The sequence below is a fragment of the Miscanthus floridulus genome, chromosome 5, assembly GCF_019320115.1.
Source record: "Miscanthus floridulus cultivar M001 chromosome 5, ASM1932011v1, whole genome shotgun sequence".
Lineage (NCBI taxonomy): Eukaryota > Viridiplantae > Streptophyta > Magnoliopsida > Poales > Poaceae > Miscanthus > Miscanthus floridulus.
Window position 1 is genome coordinate 39,869,430 of NC_089584.1, and position 25,302 is coordinate 39,894,731.

General features: G+C 46.8%; 1 protein-coding gene across 1 annotated transcript; it reads right to left on the reverse strand.

The window, feature by feature from the left end:
- Nucleotides 1–318: 318 nt before the first annotated feature.
- Nucleotides 319–1,487, reverse strand: LOC136452026 (myb-related protein 340-like). The gene has a single exon (XM_066452690.1). It carries the CDS (start codon nt 1,371–1,373, stop codon nt 450–452), a length of 924 nt encoding a protein of 307 aa, XP_066308787.1. The 5' UTR covers nt 1,374–1,487; the 3' UTR covers nt 319–449.
- Nucleotides 1,488–25,302: the final 23,815 nt, after the last annotated feature.

The window sequence follows — 25,302 nt, forward strand, 5'->3', positions numbered from 1 at the left end:
TACAACAACTATACTGGCAACCGTAGTACACGTAGTCGAGCATTGGCACGAAGAGAGAATATAACAGCCGGCAACAGAAATAGATGCAAGTCAGCGAACAACAAACAATTATATGCATTTTTTTTTTGAGAAAACGCTAAATGTCTTAACGCTGTTATAGCTTAGCATACTCTCGAAGGCTCCCCTAGATGTCTTAGCCTGCTATTTGCAATGGGAAACTCTGTTTAGAAGAAACGACATCCAAAGATCACAGTAGTAGCAGGAGGTGACTCGCCAAGTATTTTCCGAATCCGAATAAGGAAAAAAGGTTTAGAGCAAATCATTCAATTAAATCATGTTTATTTGTTATCTTCTCTGATCAATCAGATAATAACACTAGAAATAATTCGGTCATTAGTCTCAGGCAGCAACATATAGCAGTACGTAGCACTACAGCCAGTATGGATTGATCAGTAAAGCGGTTGTTCCCAGATATCCTCCAAACTCCACCAGTTGTCTCCGGTTTGTCCCAATCCGAATTCCGTGTCGTCATGGTTGGCGCGAGCAAGAAGCTCAGACCAGCTCTCGTCGAACATGTCAACGCTCGTGGCGCTGGAGCATCCGTTGTTCTGGCATTGCTCGGTAGAAGTAGAGCGTCCCGCCATGGTCGAGTAGCTGCTCGATTGGAACTGCGACGGTGGCGACGCCTCCCGTGACCACGACGATCCGGTGACACTCGACGCGTCCGGGGACGGTGCGCGCGGGCAGTTGCCCATGGGCGCAGCGTTTCCGTACGCCGGTTGGGACGACGACAGCAGCTCGTGCGACGGGCTCGCGGCCGAGTAGTAGCGAGAGACGTTATCGTCAGCTGTCGCGGCGGCGGCGGCTGTCTCGTCGGCGTGGATCCTCTCGAGCAGGCGCGGCATCCAGAGGTTCCTCATGGCGTCGTGGAACCGATGGCTGCCGACGTCGCATCCCAGCTGCTTGGCGTGCTTCTGCACCCGCGTCCGCCAGTAGTTCTTGACCTCGTTATCGGTGCGGCCCGGCAGGTGCGCCGCGATCTTGGACCAGCGGTTGCCCCAGCGGGAGTGGAGGTCGAGGATGAGCAGCTGCTCCCGCGGGGTGAAGTCCCCGCGGCGCACGCCGGGGCGGAGGTAGTTGAGCCAGCGGAGGCGGCAGCTCTTGCCCGTGCGCCGGAGCCCCGCGGCGCGCGCCAGCTCGTTCCACCGGCCCTCGCCGTGTGCGGCCACGTAGCCTGCCAGGAGCGCGTCCTCGTCCACCGTCCACGGCCCCCGCCGCAGCAGCTCTTCCGCCGCCGCGTCGTCGTCGTTGATGATCACCGTCGCCGCCGCCGGCCAGTCACACGACGAACCCTGCTTCCACAGCGCGTCCATGTCGGTCGATCGGTTGACAGACGGCGAAGCGAGCTAGGCAGCTAGAGAGTGGAGTGAGCTGAGCTCGATGGGAGCTGCTGGATGCTGCGAGTTGTGTCTGTGTGTGTGAACGTGCGGCGGAGGCTGTCGATGGGGAGAGGAACAGGTGGGCGCGGGGTTATATAGTAGGGTGCCGGGTGCGCAAGCAAGCACGGCGCCTGGTGGGATGGTCAAAGCAAACGGGGGAATGTGAATATCAGGCATGTGGCCGCAATAAGAACGATAGTTTTAGCGCGGGATGGAGGTGCATGCGCGTGTCGTTGGATTTGCATTCCTGCGTCAGTCGCCGATGAGGCGAGTTAATTAATCGCGTTAATTAGAACGCCAGCGTAGCGAGGTTTGAACGTTGACCTGATGCGACGACCTTTCTCCAACTCGTCTTTGTTCTTGGCTTTTGCCAGCGCGGCTTTGTACGTATCTCCAACTCGTCGGGGTGAGCAGCAGGGTCAGTCAGTTGTCAACTAGTGCCGCGGAATCGATTCTAAACTGTTATGGATCAACTTAGAAGGGCTTCGTTCTTTCCAACGTAATGTTCCCGCAAGCAGTTGCGGAGCTTTTGGACTTGCACATAGAAGGGACCGGCCAAACCAACAACACCGATCTAGGACGCTAGCATTGGATGGTGCTCCGGAACCCATGCCTTGTGCACCCATCCCACTCCATAGGCCGCGTAGGCCCACGCATGCGAGGGGAGCGCCTTGAGCTAGCTCCGTTTCACACGCCCGCATGCCCGCACCACCACCACCACCAGCAGACGTGTGTGGTGACCCACGGCAGCGTACTAGCAGCAATAGCATGTGTTTTTCTGAGATTTTCTTTTGAAACATCCAAATAAAACACTTGCAACATACATCTGAAATAGATAAAACACTTGAAACTTGCGCCTGAAACATGCGTGTATAGCCATAACAACATGTGCAACACCGGATCTACTTTTGAAACATCTAGATGCATCACTTGTAACATATAAAAGAAGAAAGGCGAAACACTTGAAAAAACACCTGGAAAAACACTTGAAACCTATAGCAAAACATACGCAACATTTAGATAAAACACTTGCAACATATGCGCGAAGCATACGCAACATCCAGATAAACATACATGCAACATATATCTGAAAAACAGATGAAACATTACGAACAGACGCTTGCAACATACGTGTACAAAGCATTGCAACAAATGCAATATCCCGATCTACTTTTGCAACATTCATATGAAACACTTGTAACATATCTCTAAAACATTTGAAATATACGTTTGCAACATGCGCTTTCAGCGCAATATCTCTTTGCTGCTTGGGAGAAATGGAGGTTCATCGGCGTGTGAAGTTCATTGGCCTAGAGCTCGCCGATGGGCGGAGCGACCGGCCAGGGTGCGATAGCCGTCGAGCGTGGTGGCCGGAGCAGAGCTGCCCTCTGTTTCTTCGAGCCCGGCGATGGAGCTTTGCGTTGTCGGTGACCGGCCAAGGGACACCACAGCCTTGGAGCGGACCGAGTTGGGGGCAACTACGGATTGGCCAAGGGGCGCGATGGGGCGATGGCCGGAGCGGAGCCGCTCTCTGTTTCTTCAAGCCCGGCGATGGAGCTTCGCATCGTCGGCGGACTGGCCAGGGGACATCGCAGCCTTGGTGCGGACCGGGAAGGGGGCAACTGTGGAACGGCCAGGGGAGTGCGATGGGGCGGTGGCTGGCCACGGGGCACCGTGATTTTCTGACTCTGGGGGCGCTGGGGAGACTGGCGGCCAGTGGAGGAACCCCACGGTTGTGGCGCTGTGGTGGAGAGCCTTCTGGAGAATGGAGCAGCAAGATAAGGTTAGAGGTGAGTGGACAAAGGGATACGCCAGTTGGGCTGTTGGGCTGATGTCGAGGCCTGCGAATGCAATGTTCGAACGATCGAAAGTCTTGACCAGAGCATTACCGATGACAAAAACATATACGACCAGAATATACTATCGATGCGAGCCCCACAGGATACCCCGTAAGGGAGAGAGAAGATCTAGTTCAACTAGGATTCTTCCCATGGAATCTTAGTAGTAGAACTATTAAGTAATCCTACTAGGAAATCTTATTGTAAACCGACTAGGACCCTGGCCTTCTCACTATATAAAGGAGGACAGAAGGACGACAATTGTACAACACAACATATCACAATCAATCCAATGCAAAGGCGAACACCGACTGGACGTAAGGTTATTACTTGATCTACGATCGAGGGCCTGAACCAGGATAAATCGACTGTCTCTTGCATTAACCATCGAGTTCAGCATACGCCGAAGCCCGAACATACTGCCCCGGGTACCCCTGTGGCAGGCTATCGGTGGTGAAACATCGACAGCTGGCGTGCCAGGTAGGGGACTTCGGCGACTTTGCATCCGAGAGCTCAATGGACCTCGATAACATGATCTTCCTGACGGGATCAACTTTCATCTTTGGCTCATGGATCTGCGAGGCGGACAACTATGGCAGGCTTCAAAGCCATCACCTCAAAGATCTGGATCATCATGAAGAATTTCCTATTTTGGCAACTACGACGGATCAGCTCACCAGAAAATTCGCGCAGCTCACAATATCCGATTCAAATAAGATTTCACGGCTACGCGCATCCGACTCGAATTCAAGCTCCGTGTCCGAGATGAAGTCTTATTCGAGTGCTTTCAAGAAACCGAGTTCTTTTTTGGCAGGATTCCAGAGCACAACCCAAAACAACTCGAATTACCCTCAGAGTTCTTTCAAAGAGTCGAGTTCTTTTCCACTTGGGCTCGACAACACGACAAAATCCTATCAGGGACAGTTCGAAAGGTCTTTCAATCCAATGCTTGGGATACCACTAACAGGAGCTCAGGAGGGTCTCGTGCTAACGATAACATCGCAAGACTGTATCATCCACTAGCCAGGTTCTGTTCATGAAGATAGCGGAACCCAACTAGTCGGCACAACAACAACAGCTATTCTACCTTACCAAGAAGGAGACTCGATCTGCGACATCGAGGCATCTACTGAAGTCATCAGCAACTCTAACGGTATGAAAACTAACACCAATAACAGAACGGCTCACGCACGGGAAGTGCTCATGGTTCGACGTCCTTGGTCACCATTAAACCCCCCAGAAGCACCCGATGTCAGGTCATCAGATGAGTTAGAATCCAACATATCACCCTTTGCCCAGGGCTATGATGGAGAAACCAAGAGTCAGAGACAGGCTAGAGAAAGGAAAAACAAGTTGAAGCAAGGGCGCCAACACCGCGCTAGGCAGCGCAGAGAAGCCTAGATCAGATACGAGTCAGATTTGGCTGAATACGATAAAAGAAAATCGCAACAAGAAGCCGAAGAAAGACGCACGGTGAATACACCTTACGATAAGATTCGAGAAGCATTAGAAGAACTCAGGGCAACTTCACATCGCGGAGAGAAGTACAAACAGCTCCAGGACTTGCTCCGGTCGACGATCCCAAGAACGCATGAAGAGAGAGCCCGATCGAGACTACCCGCTAGATCAACAACCCGCAGGCAAGAAGATCAAAATCAAAGGAAATCTGCTTTCGAAAGACTTGGGCCAAGTGGAAGCCATAACGGAGAAAGTAGGAAGGAACATAATCAAGGCCACCAATTTGAACAACCAAGGAAGACCAGGAGTAAGGTGCCTACCCAGACAGCCTCGCAGACTTATTCCCATCAAAACAACACTTGGCCAGAAGAAGGGGCCGAATCCGAATTCAAAGAAGCCGGAACGCACAACAGATTCCCCTGTTTCACGAACAGGTTGGCATCAGTACGATTACCTCACAAATTCAAACCGTCTAACCACTCCAAGTATGATGACAAAACCGAACCAAGGCAATGGCTCAGAATATATTCACAATCAATTGAACTAGCCGGGGGAGACGACGATATCAAGACCTTGTTCTTTCCCATGGCACTAGAAACTATGCCCCTCCAATGGTTTGACAAGTTAAATCCAGGATCTATCAGAAATTGGGAGGACTTGCAAAGAGCTTTTTGTGAAAATTTTGCAGGAATCATTACACACCCAATCACTCATGCAGAACTGAAAGGACTCAAGCAAAAGGGAGGCGAGAGTCTCAGAAATTACTATCGACGATTCGGCGAACTACGGGCTCAAGTGCATGACATCACCGAACAAGAAGTGATTGAAGCTTTCTCTCACGGAATCATGGCTAGGTGGCAATTTCAAGATTTCTGCAAAGAAAATCTGAGAAACAATGAAGAATTCAGACGGACAGTGGAAAAGATGATTACTGTAGAAGAAAAAACACGAGAAAGGTTTCTGGATAGAAGCAACCAGGACAACCCAGACAAACAAAATCACCGAAATAGCAGACATCAAGAAAGGAAATGTAGACCAGACAATACCATGGCGATGGCCGACAAATCAAAGAAATTTTCCAAACCCAGAAGATATGATGACATTGAAAACATACGTTGCCCATTACACCCTAATGGGAGGCACACCATCGGAAATTGTTACACTTTCAATGATCGATACATAAGAAAAGATAGTAAGGAGAACACCAAAGAGGATAATCAGAAAAAAGACGAAGACAACCACGAGGACAAAGGATTCTAAAAACCCAGGGGAACGGTAGCAGTGATCTTCTCAGGGGCTCCAGATTGCAGAAGCAAACATCAAGAAAAACTAGCACTACGGACTATCATGACAGCAGAACCAGCTACACCAAGATATCTCAATTGGTCACAGTATCCTATCCAATTTACCAGAGAAGACCAATGGACTAGCGTGGGAAACGCAGGCCATTATCCACTGGTTCTAGATCCAACTATTGCTGGTATGACTGTCACCAAAGTATTAATCGACGGGGGAGACGGACTCAACATCATATTTTCGGAAACACTAAGGAAGATGGGACTACAACTCGCCGAGATGATCACACCAACAAGCACACCTTTTTACGGAATAGTACCCGGCAAAGCAGCCATGCCGCTCGGACAAATTACTCTACCAGTCACTTTTGGAACACCCTCAAACTACCGTACGGAATTCATCAAATTTGAGGTGGCGGACTTTGAGTCATCATACCACGCGATTCTTGGACGACCAGCACTAGCGAAATTCATGGCGATACTGCATTACCCGTATTTGCTGCTCAAGATGCCAGGACCTAACGGAGTACTTTCCCTTCGAAGTGACTTGAAACGCGCCTTTGACTGTGATGTTCAAGCAATCCAGATTGTAGCCAGAGCACAAGATGACCAAAGTAGAAAAGAAATAGCCACAATTGCTACACAGATGAGCCAAGAAGAATTAGAAATACCGGCTAAAAAGCCCAGCGTCATCACACCACCAAAAGGAGCCGACGTCAAGCAAATCGACTTGGGCACCGGCGATACCTCCAAGACAGCAACCATCAGTGCTCACCTCTCAGTAAAATAGGAACTCGCGCTCACCAACTTTCTTCGGGACAACAAAGATATCTTCGCTTGGAAGCTGGCCGACATGCCAGGTGTCCCAAGAGAGTTGGCTGAGCACAGAATTGATGTTAATGAAAGCTCCAAACCTATAAAGCAACGACTACGACGATTCTCACCCGACAAGAAGGCAGCGATCAAAAAGGAAATCACAAAACTGATGGCAGCCGGGTTCATCAGAGAAATCATTCATCCAGACTGGCTAGCTAACCCGGTCCTTGTGTAGAAGAAGAACACGGACGAGTGGCGCATGTGCGTCGACTACACAGACCTCAACAAACATTGCCCAAAAGATCCGTTCAGGCTACCACGCATTGACCAGATAGTCGACTCAACAGCAGGGTCTGCACTATTATCCTTTCTCGATTGCTATTCAGGGTATCACCAGATCGCATTAAAAGAACAAGACCAGAGCAAGACGTCTTTCATTACTCCATTCGGTGCTTACTGTTACAAAACCATGTCGTTTGGACTAAAGAACGCTGGTGCCACATACCAAAGAGCTATCCAAACTTGCCTTGGGGATCAAATCGGTGAAAATGTGGAGGCATACGTGGATGATGTAGTAGTGAAAACAAAGAACCCAGACACTCTGATTGAAGATTTAAAGCAAACCTTCGAAAACTTGAAGAGATGGAGATGGAAGTTAAACCCAAATAAATGTGTATTCGGAGTTCCCTCAGGACAACTACTCGGATTTTTGGTCAGTCAGCGCGGGATTGAAGCCAGCACCAAGCAAATTCGAGCTGTAACAGAGATGGGCCCACCTAGAAGTATCAAAGATGTGCAGAAACTAACAGGATGCATGGTGGCCCTCAACCGTTTCATATCAAGACTCGGCGAAAAGGGGTTACCTTTCTTTAAACTACTAAAGAAGACAGAAAAGTTTGAGTGGACAAAAGAGGCCGACGAAGCTTTCAAGAAACTTAAGGCATACCTCACATCCTCGCCAATTCTCACACCCCCAAGGAAAGACGAAGATATGATGCTATACATTGCGGCGACCACTGCTGTGGTCAGCACGACAATAGTCGTAGAAAGAGAAGAAGAAGGACGCGTGTATAAAGTACAACGACCCGTATACTACATCAGCGAAGTATTATCTGAATCAAAAATCCGGTACCCGCATGTACAAAAACTACTCTACGCTCTACTTATCACCTCACGCAAGCTTTGCCACTATTTCAAAAGCCACAAGATTACCGTGGTGACAGACTTCCCGCTCGGAGACATCTTACACAACAGAGATGCGACGGGACGCATATCAAAGTGGGCAGTTGAACTCGGGGCTCTTAACATCGATTTCACCTCGCGGAAAGCGATCAAATCTCAAGCCCCTGCCGATTTTGTGGCCGAGTGGACAGAGATTCAACAGCCTTTATCAAGTACAATCCTTGACCACTGGAAGATGTACTTTGATGGGTCACTCAAACTAGGCGGAGCCGGTGCAGGCGTTCTCCTCATTTCTCCAGAAGGAAAACAACTCAAGTACGTCCTTCAGATATTATGGCAAGCTACAAATAACGAGGCAGAATATGAAGCCCTCATCCACGGGCTATGAGTGGCAATTACCCTCGAAATAAAGAGATTACTCGTATATGGCGATTCAGCAGTGGTCATCAACCAAGTAAACAAAGATTGGGATTGCACAAAAGAAAACATGGGTGCTTACTGTGCTGAAATACGGAAACTTGAAAAACATTTCCAAGGATTAGAAATTTTACACGTCCTGCGCGATTCCAACATTGCAGCAGATGTCCTTGCCAAGCTCAGATCAGACAGAGCAAAGGTTCCACCCGGCGTATTTATAGAAGAGCTATCAGTTCTATCTATCAAACAACCCGGTGAGACAACCCATGAAATTCAGGCTAAAGGCGTTCAGATCTTGGTAATCAACACTTCATGGAGCCAAGTTTTCATCGACTATATCAAAGAAAATAAATTGCCAGCAGATAAAGCAGAAGCCACCCAAGTTGTTCGCAGAAGCAAAAACTACGTTCTAGTAGGAGATAGACTTTACAGAAGAGCAGCATCATCAGGGGTACTCCTGAAATGTGTCTCATCTGAAGAAGGCAAAGAGATCCTAGACGAGATACACTCAGGTTGCTGTGGAAATCATGCCGCTTCAAGGACACTGGTTGGCAAAGCATTTCGCACCGGTTTCTACTGGCCAACCGCTTTGAAAGACGCAGAAGAACTTGTCAGAAAATGCAAAGGTTGCCAAATGTTTGCAAGACAAGCCCATGTGCCAGCTCACAATCTTATCTGCATCCCACCCGCTTGGCCTTTTTCCTGCTAGGGGCTGGATCAAGTGGGACCCCTGAAGAAAGCAAAAGGCGGCTTCGAGTACATCTTTGTAGCAATCGACAAGTTCATAAAGTGGATTGAATACAAACCACTCGCAAAGTACAGTGCAACCAAAGCAGTCGAATTCATCCAAGACATTACGCACCGCTTCGGCATGCCCAATCGAATCATCACAGATCTAGGCTCCCCCTTCACAGCTACAGAATTCAAAAGCTAGTCACAAGACTGTGGTTTCAGTATAGACTATGCGTCTGTTGCACATCCAGAAGCCAACGGACAAGTAGAAAGGGCCAATGGACTCATACTAGCTGGATTAAAACCAAGGTTATACGAAGAACTAGTGGACTATGGGTCCAAATGGATTGAAGAATTACCAAAAGTAGTATGGGGGCTACGAACTCAAATAAGCAGAGCAACAGGCTACTCACCCTTCTTCCTAGTTTACGGGTCAGAGGCCGTACTGCCTGCCGACTTGATCTGGACATCACCAAAGATAGAACAATACAATGAAGGAGAAGCAGAACACACAAGAAGATTAGAACTCGACAGCTCAGAAGAAGTCAGAGTAAACGCTACCCTCCAATCAGCCAGATACCTACAAGGTTTAAGACGGCACTACAACAAGAGTACCCATCCTCGATCACTACAAGTCGGAGACTTAGTGCTAAGAAGGATACAAAAGACTGACGGACGACATAAGCTACTTAGTCCTTGGGAAGGTCCGTTCATTGTCACAAAAGTCACCGGACCAAGCACATACAAGTTAATAACCAAAGATGAAAAAGAAGTCAGCAATACATGGCACATCAGCCAGCTAAGAAGATTCTACGCGTAAAAACAACTCAAGAAAAAAAAACAGATATGCAAGCCACAAGGGACCAACGTTCACAATCGACGAAGGACAATATTCTTCAACAACATATGTATTAGTTTATATTCATGATCAATAAAGGTGATATTCATCCACAGCATGTCTTGTCATGACTTCCAACGAGTTGTTTTCACGAAACAAAAAGCAAAATGGCTGAAAACATGCCTGAGCATCCCGGCCGAGAGCAAAATAGCTAAAAAGACGCTTGAGCCCGCCGATGAGGGTAGCTAAAAGCTAACACCTGAAACAAAAAGCAAAATGGCTGAAAACATGCCTGAGCATCCCGGCTGAGAGCAAAATAGCTGAAAACACGCTTGAGCCCGCCGATGAGGGTAGCTAAAAGCTAACACCCGAAACAAAAAGCAAAATGGCTGAAAACATGCCTGAGCATCCCGGCCGAGAGCAAAATAGCTGAAAAGACGCTTGAGCCCGCCGATGAGGGTAGCTAAAAGCTAACACCCGAAACAAAAAGCAAAATGGCTGAAAACATGCCTGAGCATCCCGGCCGAGAGCAAAATAGCTGAAAAGACGCTTGAGCCCGCCGATGAGGGTAGCTAAAAGCTAATACCCGAAACAAAAAGCAAAATGGCTGAAAACATGCCTGAGCATCCCGGCCGAGAGCAAAATAGCTGAAAAGACGCTTGAGCCCGCCGATGAGGGTAGCTAAAAGCTAACACCTAAAACCAGTCGACCGAAATTGAACTTCAAAAGACCCTCCAGCTCTTCGTTCCAAAAAGCAAGAGGCTCGGGGGCTACATCCAGATAGGAATACTTTTTCCTCAGAAAAGTACAAGCGCCACTCAAAAAAGCATTCGGATGCCGAAGTTCGTGAAGGCGACATTCTATGCCGAGCCGTTTTTACATAGCGCGGACAAAAGGTTATCAACACAAAGATTTACATCTAACAAGTCATAGCATGGACAAAGCACTCGACGGATCACAAAAGAGGAAGAAAAGAAAAGTACTCGACAAATCGAGGGGTCTCGTCAGGATAACGCACAGAGTTGTTTTGAGGAGCAGAGACGAAAACAGGACAAAGTACTCAGCAAGTCAAGTAACTTCGACCACACCTAGGCAAAGAATACATCAACGAAAATAAAGAATCTTCATTTAAAGAGGAGTGTAATATTACAAGGGGCTGGTCAATCGGATCAGGCATTGTCATCAGGAAGGGAAATATCAATATTTAGACTGTCTACAACCCTACTGGCTAAACCTTCGACCTCAGGCTCCATCCTCTCAACGGCATCAAGGTATTCTTGGCTTTCAGCTTCCTCTGCTATCTTGGACAGAGGCGCCTCCGGAGCAAGGACTCGGACCTGGGCCAACACATTCTTGGTACATACTTGAGCACACTTCTTCGCGAACTCTTGGAAACGAGTCGGAATCCGGGGAATGAACTGCGCCCAAGACTGCCCGTCATCCGCTGGAGTCCGGAGAACATCAGCTACTGAACGAAAAGATTTCCACAAAACGTTCCAATTTTCGGTAGCCGTCGCCAGCTTCCCGGACAAGCCTTCAATAGTTTTTTGGGCCTGCACAAGATCTCTGTCAGCTCCACGCCTAATCAACTTAGCAAGGGCGAGTTCTTCCTCAGCATGAGTAATTACCTCCTCAGCCTTATTATGACTAGAGCGGACAAGAGCCTTCATTTCATCGATACTCTCCGAGAGCTTCTGCTTCTCAACTCGGAGAACTAGACAAGACACCGAAGAACAAGTCAGCAAAAAAAGAAGTCAAAATACAAGAAGAAACAGGCAGAACCCGCGACACCTTTGCATTCATTCTTCGTAGACTCCACCGCGGCATCTCTCTGCTTCTCCGTCTCCACTACCTGGGCACGAAGGATCTTCTCCTCCTTTTGGTGCATTTGACGCTCTATCTCCAACTCAGCCCGGAGGAGGTCGAGATCGGCTTTCAGAGCGTCCACCTCCGAAGACAACTTTCTCTCATTTTCAGATGAGAAAAAGAAGCCAGAATGATCACGAGAGAAAGACTGAGCAAAAAGAGGCAAAGAGAAACAAGGCGTAAGGATAGAAGAAAAACAAGCATGCAAAAGAGGAGTGGCAGTAAAACCTACCTGGAGCTTTTCACCAAAAGAAGTCACAAGGGTCGACAAGCTCCCCCAGGCTGCGGTCAGCTCCGATAACCGATGAGTGGCATCGAACTGTTGCACCACGTCACCGGAAAAAGAGGGACCGTCGGAAGCAAGAGAAGGGGAAGGAGAGGCCAGCTGGGGCGAAGAAGGAACGACCAAAGCAACCTCCAGGGAAGCCAGAGCCAAACCCTCAGAAGGACCCGGCACGACGGCCACAGTCACCTCCGGAGCGGCCAAGTCCACAACTTCGCCAGGTAGCTCTGAAGCCCCCGCAGCAACTTCATCAACAGAATGTTGTGAGTCCTGAGGCTCGAAACTCGTTGGCACGGCGGGAGGCAGAGAAGAAGTCGATGAAGAAATGAGAGAAGACGAAACACTAAAAAGTGATAAAAGGAAGCACCGATAAGAACCAGAGGAAGGAAGATAGAAGCCAAAAAGATAAAGCTAGAATCTACTCACCCAACCACTTTCTTCTTCGCGAAGCCAAGAGAAGGCCTCGCAGGGGGAACCACGACGGCGAAAACATCCCCGCCACCCGGCGACGGGAGCGGGATAGCCGACAACGGAGCCACGGAAGAAGTCGGGGCTGGAGCCATGGAAAAACTCCGCACTGGAGGAGCGGTAGAGCTCGGTACCGAGGCTACCAAAGAACTCGACACCGGAGCTTCAGAAGAAGTCAGCACAGGAGCCTCGGAAGAACTCACACCCGACCTCCGGTTACTTCAAAAAGTTCAAGACTAAAAGTCAAGACAAAGAAGAGAAATTCAATGCAACAGGAATATGAAAAACAACTCACCGCCGCATGATGAGGGGTACTTCATCATCCTCTTCTTCCTCAGCCAAGGAAACCAGAGCACCTGCTGAAAAGAGGATAAAAAGTACTCGGTTCAAGAGAGAAACAGGAAGATAAAGGAACAAAGAGTATTAAATGTGCTCACCTAAGAGCATGCTAGCAACAACTGGAGTACCTGAGGGAGTACTTGGTTTACGAGGCTTCTTGGAGACAGGCAGGCCAAATGAAGACCCATCCGTTCGCCCCCTCTTCAGGACACTACAAGGACCGCGAGGGACTAGATGAGGAATATATTCTTCATATACATCAACAAATCCGGAAAAAACCCTAGGAAGGGCGGTAGAGGTTTGGGACTTACTAATTGCAGAAGTTCCAGCAAGTTTATCCCCAGTCTCCGCCACGGCGGGGAGAACATCAAGAGGGACCGGGTCGACAAAGTTCCGCCCAAGCTCCTGCGAAAAAGGATAAAACACCGAGACAAAGAAAAGCTAAGCAAGAACGGATGCAGCAAGAGTACATAAAATACTTAAACAAAAAGATAGACAACTCACAGCTGGGGGCGGGTTGTTGGCTGAGAACTCGGGGACAATAGGAGGAATGACGCTCACTCCTTTCAGCATCTTCTGGAGACGCTCGAGTACCTCCTCACCGGTCAGCTCAAGAGCTGGGACCATGCGTGAAGGATCCTCGGCCCCGGAATACTCAAAGCCAAGATGCTCCCGCTCTTTCAAAGGCTGAACCCGGTGATGAAGAAAGCTCGAAACAATACCAAAGCCGGTCAAACCCTGCTGTTTCAGCATGCTAATCCTATCAAGGAGTGGCTGGATCACTTGAATCTCAGCAGGTGACTCAAGCTTCTTGTCCCATCGGTCATTCACCACAGGACCAGATCCGGAGTGGACAACAAGGGAAGGGATCAAATTGGCAGCGTAAAACCACTCGGCACGCCAATCTTTGACAGAATCGACCAGGTCATAGTCAAAAAACTTAATTTTGAGACCCTGGCGAAACTGAATCCTGCAACCGCCAAGAACGCTGGTTTCTTCACGGCGGGGTTGAGGTTTCAGACGAAAGAAAAAGCGAAAAAGAGATAGAGAAGGAGGGATTCCAAGGAAAGCTTCGCAAAGTTGAACGAAAACAGAAAGATGGAGAACGGCATTGGGGGTTAGGTGGTTCAGACTAACCCCGAAATAACTAAGAAACTGATGAAGGAAAGCGGAAGCAGGAAGGCAAAGTCCGGCACGGACAAAGGAAACAAAGAGGACAATCTCACTAGGACCCAGAGCTGGAACCCGATGCTCGCCCGGAACTCTCCATTCAGCGATGACTTTGCTTTGGGTCAAGCCGTCGCTAACGAGCTCGCGCAGCTGGTCTTCGCTTGTTGTTGGAGCCGGCCAAACCTTCTGAGCAGCCCTCATGGCCACGAACTCCTGGTTTTCGATCAAAGAAAGGGATGACTCCTCGTCCACGAAGGTCGCTTGAGACTTGCTTGCGGTTTTCTTCTTTCCCATGAACTAGCGGAAGCAAAAAAGGCACTAAGGAAGATGAAGCTAGGATGATGGTGCTCGGGTGACGGCGACGATGACGACGGTGGATTTCTGAAAGCTAGGGTTTAAAGGCAAGAGCTGGGCAGCAAGGGAAAGGAAGATAAAAGGTCTTTAAATAGATTTTTCAGTGATACAAACGGCCCACAAGGCCCGTTAAAACACAATGTGGGAACGCAACGGTCCATTTACCGACGCAGCTAAAACGACGGAGGGCACAAATCCACACAACGGTACAAACCAACGGGCAGATTTCAGACTTATCCGTCCAGCACCACGACAGGGTTATCAGATCGCTATAAGAACAACCCGTCAAACCAAGAAGAAAGAAAGAAGAAAGAAAGGGCTACCTCACAAGGAACAAAAGAACCCGGTTATGTAAGAAAGAACTCGGTAGTCTCATGAACGACAGGGATCACAACAGAAAAGTAAAAGACAACTCAGAAGACAAGATTCGTTACATTACAAGCGACTTCAAAAATAGAAGATTACAAATCTTACAAGACCCAACGAACTCGGCACCACGAAAAGCAAAGTAGCAAAGAGGAACACGGACACGGCTAGGCTCTGGAACGACTACGTGTCCCAAATTGCTACTCGGAAGGACAAACCGCCATCAGCTGCACTGTTTTCTCCAAAGGACGGACGCAGTGCACCCAAGGCGGAAATCGGCAGCACGGTAAGACAACATGGAGCAGAGAAGGCCGGCGGGCATCTGTCTACCCAAGACCGATGTGATGCTGGATATGGTGTTGATCTGCACCGGACAGTCTCAAGACAGGCGACAAGGATCAACCCAGAACTGCCAGATGAAGAAACGAAGCCCACATCACAAGACTTCCTTCAACTACCACCACGTACATCCTGGCATAATGCTGTCGCGGGATTAGCCTACCTCTAATCCCTATCACAAGACTTCCTCCAGCTATGACAAGACACACAGGAACTACAAAATATGCCCAGGGGCTGCTCTACTTCACAAACTACCATGTTCATGACCACGAAGGTTTCAACAGAATGTCCAATGGATGAAAACAAGCACTCCGGGACAGTATTTATAGACCAAAGGAGCGGCGCACATGGACTAGGAGTACCAACGAAATAAGCCTAACAAAGGACACAGTGAAAAGACAGGACTCAATAATGGATGACTCAGGCGAGAGGAAACGGTACTCGAAGACGGGCATATTCGGAAGAATATACCAGCACAGTACAACCCGTGAACAAAAGGCATTTACACTCAACCACCACCATACAACTACATCTGACAATAGCAGACTATCAAAGAATACGCCAAGACCTCGCATCCGAGTTCTTCCTGAACAAAACAACACGGATATACGCTCGGGGGCTCGGCCAGCATCATAGCTTAAATCAACACTAAGCTAGGGAGCTCGGCCTTCATTTCAACTACTCCCAGAGGCTCGAAACCAAAGACAAAGGACCAAGAATACAAGAAACTCAAGACTACAACGACGACGGCACATCAAGACTCTTCATCCGACTTCTTTTCTAAAGAGAAGAACTCAGAGAAAGCACAGGGCTACGGGATACATAGCCCCAGAATTTTTTGAAGACAAGAATCTAGACCCTTGAAAGGTCCTTGTTGGTTTTGGTAATTGAGTGACAACCTAGGTGGACTAATTGTGTTTATGTGAGATACACAGGTGATTAGTCCATAGGTACATGTGTATGAGCAACATATGCCATGAAGGTGAAAATGGCTTGGAGATGTTGCAAAGCTCACACATGTGATGATGAAGGAGCTTAAATGCACATGAGACATGACATTGAGTCATGTGATCAAGGTGGAGAAGATCAAGACAAGACTTGGCTTGATGGACCGGTTGCAAGCGTGAAGGGCAAGTCGAAGGCTTTGGAGTGATGGACTGCGTGGCGGTGAAGCTTGAGCAAGACTTGGCGCCGATGGACGATGGCAATGGTGAAGAGCAAGTAGAGTCAAGATCGATGAACCAATATAATCATGTGATGATATGAAGTAGATCATATCATTGTTGATCGTGTTGGTGCATGTGTTGCATCGACATTGGAGGAGATGGAATGGAATGCGCAAGGCAAAGGTATAACCTAGGGCATTTCATTTCACCGGTCATAGGTGTGTAGAGAAGTTTATGACCAGGTTTAGGATCGATGGCCGTACTATCAAGAGGAGCAAACTTGTTTGCATATCGGTCATCTAGTGCCACTCGAGTGATCTAACTTTGCATTGTCGCTAGGATCGAGTGGCGTGGCAAGTTGAGTGGCTAACATCCTTTGGGAAATGATTGTGAAAATGCTAACACACATACACATGATGGTGTACACTTGGTGGTGTTGGCACATTTACAAAGGTGGTGGTGTTTGCAAGGGTGAGATGGATTCGGCGCTTTCGGGAAAATGGAATGTCTATTTTCTATTGTGCCGGATGCAAATTCTTGGTGGTTGGCTCTTTGGAGCAAGGATGAAGAAGTTAGAAGTGAGAACGAGTTAGTCACGAAGATGCTGGCGTCGGTCAACTGACCGGACGCTGGATCTAAATGCACCAGACGCTGACTGCCTACGTCCGGTCGCGCTGACGTGGAGTGTAGCAGTAGCTGGAGAGTGATCGGACACTGGTGCTGCGTCCGATCGCGTTCGACCGAACGCGTCTGGTCATGCTTGGGAGCTTACTAGAAACGACCGGACGCTGAGGGTCCAGCGTCCGGTCAGTTGAAGCTGCTGCGTCCGGTCAGGTCAAGTGACCGTTGGAATCGGGACACGTGGCCGTCTGTGGGTGACCGGACGCTGAGGTCCAGCGTCCGGTCAACACGATCGGAGCGTCCGGTCGGCCCGACCGTTGCCCAGTGAAGGGGTAACGGCTAGTTTAGCCCTTGGGGCTATAAATAGAAGTGGCCCTCGGCCATGGCCGGTGCTGAGCACCTCAAGGGACTTAGTGTCCATGCTTGTGAGTGCTTGGGAGCCCTCCATCACACATATACTTGATAGTGATCATCCGATTGTGTGTGTGAGCGATTCTAGTGTGATTGCATCATGAGGTTGCATCGAGTGGCACTAGGTGATCGAGTTGCAAGCCGGTGGTGCTTGTTACTCTTGGAGGTTGCCACCTCCTAGACGGCTTGGTGGTGGTCTCCGTCGAAGCGCGCAAGAAGCTTGTGCGGCGCTCTGGAGAAGTGCTTGTGAGGGGCACTTGTGCTCGCCCCGCGGGAGTCACGAAGAGCAACATTAGTAAAGCGTGTCATTGAGCTACCCTCACTCAAGGGGTAGGTTCTTGCGGCGCCCGACGTGCGGGCTTGGCAGGTGATGCCAATTAGCCACCGAACCACCAAGTGAGCGGTCGACACAACAGGGACTAGCGTGTTGGCAAACACGTGAACCTCGGGAGAAAAATCATCGTGTCAACCTTGTTCTTCCCGTTGGTTTGCATCTCCGTTACACAAGCTTGCGTTTACTTTCATATACATTAAGCTTGTGTTGTTGCTTTTGTAATTAGTTAGCTTGTGTAGCTTGCTAGTTACCTTCATGCTTGTGTAGCATAGAAGTAGCTCCCTTGCGTGGCTAATTTGGTTTATGTAACCTTGTTAGTCACATTACTTAGTTTGTGTAGCTAAGTAATTGCACTCTCTAATTTGGCATTGGTTGCCTTGTTATTGAGCATTGCTAGTGAGCTTAGTTGGCTTTGTGCTTTTGCTTACTAGCATGTGTAGGAGCTCCCCTGTAGCTTAAAGTACTAGTGGCATAGATTTGTGTGACCTTGCTTCTAGAATTGGTTAGGAGAGCTATAGCTAGCCCGGCACCTTTGTTGCTTGATTAGTATCTTTGCAAGGTGCTAGTGAACATAGATAGAGGGGTGTAGTCTTGGCTAGACCGATAGTTTTAATTCCGCACTTGTTTCGGTTAGCCAACGTGATTAAGTTTTAAAAAGGGACTATTCACCCCCCCTCTAGTCGCCATCTCGACCCTTCAACCCTCCAACTTTTGCAAGCAAAAGCAAGAGGCTCGGGGGCTACACTCAGTGAGTGCCCTTTTTCTTCGAAAAAGCGCACGTCACCAAAAGACTTCCTCAACGCAGACCACTTCAAGACATTACGACAAAAAGAACCCAGAACGAGCCATATTCGAGTTCTTTTTTATAAAACTTCAACGAACAATCAGAGCAACTTCAAGACAAGATCCTCCAGCTCCTTGTTCCAAATAGCAAGAGGCTCGGGGGCTACAACCAGATAGATGTACTTTTTCTTCAAAAAGCACTCACCACTCGAAGATCCCAAGAAGCGCTACAAGGTTTCACTCCAGAAAGTACTCGGATGACATTTTGTTCCTACTCAACAAGACTTGAAGGAGCAAAGCAAGACTTTCAGAGCTCAACCATGAAGTGCTCGGGGGCTTGTCGATGCGGGCCCCACAGGATACCCCGCAAGGGAGAGAGAAGATCTAGTTCAACTAGGATTCTTCCCATGGAATCTTAGTAGTAGAACTATTAAGTAATCCTACTAGGAAATCTCATTGTAAACCAACTAGGACCCTGGCCTCCTGACTATATAAAGGAGGGCAGAAGGACGACAATTGTACAACACAACGTATCACAATCAATCCAACGCAAAGGCGAACACCGACTGGATGTAAGGTTATTACTCGATCTACGATCGAGGGCCTAAACCAGGATAAATCGACTGTCTCTTGCGTTAACCATCGAGTTCAGCATACGCCGAAGCCCGAACATACTGCCCTGGGTACCCCCGTGGTAGGCTATCGGTGGTGAAACATCGACATATACATACTAACCAAATAAATGTTTACGTTGAAATACAAAAGAAAACTAAATACTAAAAAATACTGAATATTATATAGTGCACCTTGGATCATTTTTTTATTATTATGAGGGCACCCACAATGGTTAGAGCTAGCTCTAAGCCAACTTCTCCAATAGTCCTAACTCTTTTAGCACCTAGTTTTTAACATGGATAGCCCCACATGACACTCTCATGTCATTTGAAGTGTGTGCAAGAGCTTAGCTTTTGATTAAGAGCTAGCTTTTCTCTCTCTTTTATTAAAATATGAGAAAAATACTTAGAGCTAGCTTTAAAGTCGATTGTTGGAGTTGCCCTGACTATTTGTCATTTGAACCAAGAATAATCCACCACAATAACCGAGGAATCTAAACACTTGAATTATTATAGTTTATAACCTAGATTATAATAATCTAGTCATGATCCAAACAGGCCAAGCCATCATAGATGTGGCAATGCTTCTAGCTTTATTTAAGAAAATTTCATTTCTGAAATTTGAGCTTTTAAGTCTTTGACCAGGCCCAAGAGAGGAGTAAGGCGTATGTCGATTCAACAAACTGCCTTTGGACATCAATAGCGAGTTGAATTGGGATGGAAGGGCAATTGTTAGTGTTTGGTAGCAATGAACATCAACTTGTTTGGGAAGCAAGTTCAAATAATCGGTTTGTTCGCTGGTTGGTTTCTGGACTGATAAGCCTAGCTAGTGCTGGTTGTTGTGAGAGAAAAACACTGTTGGCTGACTGATAAATCCTGCCAACGAGCGAATAGGTTGAATATGAAAAGAATAGAAAGGGACAGAGAGTCGTTTCCCCCTGGCACTAGTGAGTTGGGGGTGGGGGTAGCAGCCGTGCCGCGGTGCTCGTACCGGAGGCTAAAATAGCACTGAGTTTCAGTCATCACAAATCCCACTACTACACAAACTTTACTAGAGGCGGACGTTCTTGGTTTCCCGCGGCGGGCAAAGCCGTCCGCCGTGGCCTAGAGGCCACGGTAAATCGTGGCTTAACCGCGGCGGGCGGCTTTGCCCGCCACGGTTAACCGATTTACCGCGGCGGGCGGTGTAACGTGCCCACTGCGGTAAATATATTTTTACCACGGCGGGCCGTTACACAACGTCGTCTTCATCGAAGTGTTTAACTAGATCTTCAACAAGCTGCACATCCTCGGGTTGGCTCACAGTATCCTGACCATCCCCACTGTCGCCGGCTTCGTCGGCCATGTCTTGCATTAGAATATCCACCGTGATGTAATCACGACAACTGTTGTCACTGTCAGCTGGCGCAGCTGCTACTGAAGATGATGAGGAGTCGAGTGCTCCTAAAGGATCTTTATTCACCGGTGGTGCTGTCGTCGTTGGCGTCGAAGAGCTCACTCCAGATGCACCGCCACTCGCACCAACTCTTTCGCTGTGAAATGTCCAGACTGTGTAGCCCTCGACGAAACCATACATGATCAAATGAGTTTGCACCTCGCTGTCTCGGTGGGCTTTCAGGTTCTTGCAACGAGAACATGGACATATGGTTGTCATCCGCTTCAGTCTCTCACGGTGAGCTTTACCAGCAGCAATAAACTTCCTTAATTCAAAGAGGTACCGCGGATCATTCACTCTATCGATCCGGTACATCCATTCCGACCTATCCATCATATCTGCGAACATTATCCGTCACAATCAACATTAAATAAAGAAGAATTAGGAGAAATTGATGATTTTTACGTCCAAAATCATGAAAAAGAGGAAATGACGATGTGAAAGATGAAGCATGCATCTATGATGAATCTAAAGTTAAAGAAATACATGACATCATTTTTTCCATTAAAATTGATCTAGATCTAGATCTAGATCTAGAGAGAACTCTAGGTGATGGAAATAGAGAGAGAGGATGGAAGGAGAGCCTTTATGAACCTCTTATGATGTTCTCCTCCCTCAAATCCAAGCCCTTTAACTCAAATCAAAAGTTTCCTCAAATTTTAGGGCAAAGCCTCCCCCCATGAGTTTGAGAGAGGAAAACCCGTGGAGAAGATGAAGGGGTGGTGCTGTGTATTTGTACAGGCTTTACCGCGGCAGGCAAGATAAAGCGCCCGCCTCGGTAAATCAATTCTTTACCGCGGCGGGCAGTTTAAAGAGCCCGCCACGGTAAATCGTATTAACTGCGGCAGGCGATTCATACCGCCCGCCGCGGTAAATAACGATTTACTGCGACGGGCAAGTAAGGTGGCCCGCCGCGGTAAACCCTTTTCCCGCAGCGGGCGCCTCGGTGGCTGGCTGGCCGCCGGTTAACCGTGGCGGGCAAAAGAGGTGCCCGCCACGGAGTCTATTTTAGCCACGCTGCGTAAATTGATTCCTGTAGTAGCAGTGTCCGTGCACCATGACAGAGTCTCCCCGTGGCGGGGGCAGGTACCTGCTTGCTTTTGAGCAATGCTGCTGATGTTGAGTAGGCATGTTATATGATGCGCAGTGCCAACCATGTCTAGTTCGATGCAAACAGAATAGAACAGACGAATCCTTCCAGCTAAGGCTAAACTACACAGTTGTAACCAGCATCAATAAAATACCACATTCAACCACATGCAATGAATGAAGAAATTGACTTGTGTTATGCCGCTATACACAGTTTGTCTTCGGCTATGTATATCTAGTACTTAGATATTCTCTATATCCTTGTCTCTTTCTAGAGACGCATTAGAAACGAAACGTGCTTCACTTGGTCTAAACTTTCTTTTGAACACATAAACATGATTAACACAAAGCTCAACCTGACCTGCTTTAACCAAAAAGCTAACTGCTTTTTCAATAGTGCGGCAGTACTGATTCATGCATCTTGCTAAGCCGAGGTAGTTTATTTAACCATTTGCATGGACAAAACACAGAACGAAGAGGAATTCCGGAAAAGGCAGAAGACGAAACGCAAATGGCAGAGAAAGAGTATCAGATGTGACTGTCTCATCAATCATTCAGTCGGAGTTCACTGGAAAACGATATTGAGAATAAGAACTTGAAGGGGGTATTTAAGGCGTATGGGTCTTCTACTTTTGTGGTACTACTTGATTGAGGGTCTTGCTAAAGCAAAAAAATTGTCCCTCATCTCAAAAATAAAAAGGGACACAAGCAACGTGTTACCATTTGCAAAAAAAAAAAAAAAGTAAAGCTTCAATTGATACAACTTTGTTTCACTAGTTTTTTTTATACAAGTTTTAGGGTGGTTGAAAAAAATATGGACCGTCCATTGATTCAGATTGGGCCATGGAAAAATAGAAATTACCAGGGAAAAAGTACCAAAACACGCGGGACCAATTTCACTGGTTGAGCTAAAGGTATTTTGAAAAAAAATATTTCGTAAAATAATTTTCATACTAGAAATAGGAGAGGGAGCCGAGAGAAACTGATATTTTCATCTTCATCCAGCTCTCTCACTTATGACAGCGTGTTTTAGGAGCTTCATCATCTGAGGAGCTGTTGGACAAAAAAAAAACAGCTCTCAATAGCTTCTGAAGCTGCTGGAGATGTTGTGGCAAACAAGACCTATAAGCTTAGAAGTAAGTACAAGTGCACAAACTAATTACATCCAGGCTTGGAGAGAACATGAATCGGGCCTGTTTGGTTGGAGACCTGGGTGACTTGCCTGGTAAAAAATGCTGCCTAGAAGTTGCCTGGAAAGTTGATGAGTTTTGCCTGGTGAGGCAATGTGAGAGAAAGTCTGTTTGGTTGGATGCCTGTGCCTGAGAATGCTTATGCGAGTGAAATTTTACTTTTTTTATTGTTTATATATGATTAATGAACACTACTATGGCGTGTTTACTAGAATAATAACTTAGGTTAATTATCTCTTCTTTGCTAAAAAATTAATTTAAATTAATTTTTTTTCTAATGAAAGATCTCTATATGTATTTAATTAGAGAGTAGAAAGAGATAAGTAAGACAAAAAATAATTTGTGTTTAGACAGTAAAAAATTTTGTCGCTTCGTGACTCCTATCCCATTAGCTAATCGTGGTGATTAGGCAAAACAACACGGCAGGCAAACTATGTTAGCGTTTACATGGAAAAAGGAGAGGAAAAATCTGTTGTAATCATGGTCTTATGGACTTAATCAAGTGACCATTAACATCAATTAAGAATATAATACTTTATTGCGTCCAGGCAAACTACGAAGCCTGAGGTAGGCGGACGTTTTCCATCGCCTGGGCGTGCGCACGGCTGCCTGGGTCTGTCAAGCTCTCAGGGCTTCATCCAAACACTGCACAGGCAGTTTCCAGACGAGCTCCTAGCCAGGCATCTTGCATCCAGGTTCGTATCAAACAGGCCCGAAAAGCGAAAGATAACAGAGATATGCGGCTGATTGGGCCCAACGCGTAGGAGATCTGGCCTACCTAACTGTGTTCTGCTGTCGTCGATCCGTAACGGTACGCGAATCCAAATCGACACGGTTAGGTGATAACGATTAGCCGATCGATGACCTAAAACTAAAGTTGGATCTTCCATGATGCTAAGTAAATAGGAGCTACCGTACCTAGGGAGATCGACCGAGAAGAGTACCGACGACTTGATGAGTTCAATTGTCTTAGCTATTTATTTAGATACTCAGGCAGTAGGTCGTGATTGATTTGGGTAAGTGCATGCTCTTACTTATACACATAGGTCCCGTTCGCTCGGATGAATTTAGCTGAAAAAGTGAGCCAAAACACTGTTTCGACTGAATTATTGTAAGAAAAAAAAAACTGTTCCAACTAAAAAACGAAGCTGAACAAACCGGCTTTTAAAGTCAGCCGAACGGGGCCTATGCATAAAAGAAAGGTGCTTAGCAGCCTGCCTCCATACCTCAGATGCGTGTACATACTGTGAGCGGGGAGAAGACGTATGTATCCCTACGCCGTATCAGTTGCGTCTTTACCTACCTCTACCTTCAGGCTTCGGCTTTGTTCGCTTTGCTGAAAGGTCATTGCTGAAAGTACTATTCGCTGATATATCGTGGGAGAAAAATACCATTCGTCCAGTGAATAGTATGCCTCATAGGACAAATGAACGGAGCCTTCAGCTAGAATAATAGCCTACCAGTACTACGTGCTGTGCGCCTGTGCCAGTGCAGGCATGCCGACCGGTCGGTTTCACTGGTCACCAAAGTATGCCATGCCAGTAAGCAACAGGAAGGTCACCAAGCATGCCATGCCATACTAGGAAAAACTAGCTTTTGCCTCAAACTTTAAAATCAGAAATCTTGCACCCTAAATTCTTAAAACCGTTCAAGTTACCTTCTTGGTCTAGTTTAGAGGCGGTTTTGTCATTTCCTTTAGTTAAAAAGTCTGATACATACTTCATAAGGTTTTTAAACCACATAAAATATCTCGGAGCTTCCAAAAGTTTCAATAAAAAACCTAGAGATATATTGGGATGCGAAAAATTTGAATGAAATATTTACTGAAGCTTTCAAAAATTAGATTTAGCTCTAGAAAAATGAGAAAATATCCATAAAATTCTCAAAATATTCTAACTGACGTCTAAACATGTTTTGAAAACTTTTCACAACAAAAGCATGAAACACAACCAGCACGGAGTGCTTAGCATGAATGTATTCAATATCAATGTATGTTGCATTTTTCATGCTGGTATCTCATATTTTTGCCATGGAAAGATTTTAAAACATATTTAGACATTGATTTGAATGTTTTTGGAGTTCTTTTTCTATTTTTATTTATTTATTTTTCTTCTCATTTTCCTAAGGATAAATCCAATTTTTTTGAAGCCTCTAGAGATGTTTTCAAGAGCTCTAAATATTTTTTGGTTTCTCATGTTTTAATCTATCTCTAAGTTTTTTATGAAATTTTGAGAAACTTAGAGGCATTTTTATGGTTTAAAAATCTTATGAAGTATTTATCAAATTTTTGTTTTTTGACTCAAATTTATCATATTTTTGTTAACTAAAAATGAAACTTCCTTTGAAACCATTTTAATCTAGGGTAGAGAGGTAATTTAGTTTTGAGGGTTTAGTAAGACATCTAGGTTTAGAGTTTGTGGGAGAAAAATCAGACTAGAACAATATAGTTTTTTTAGGGG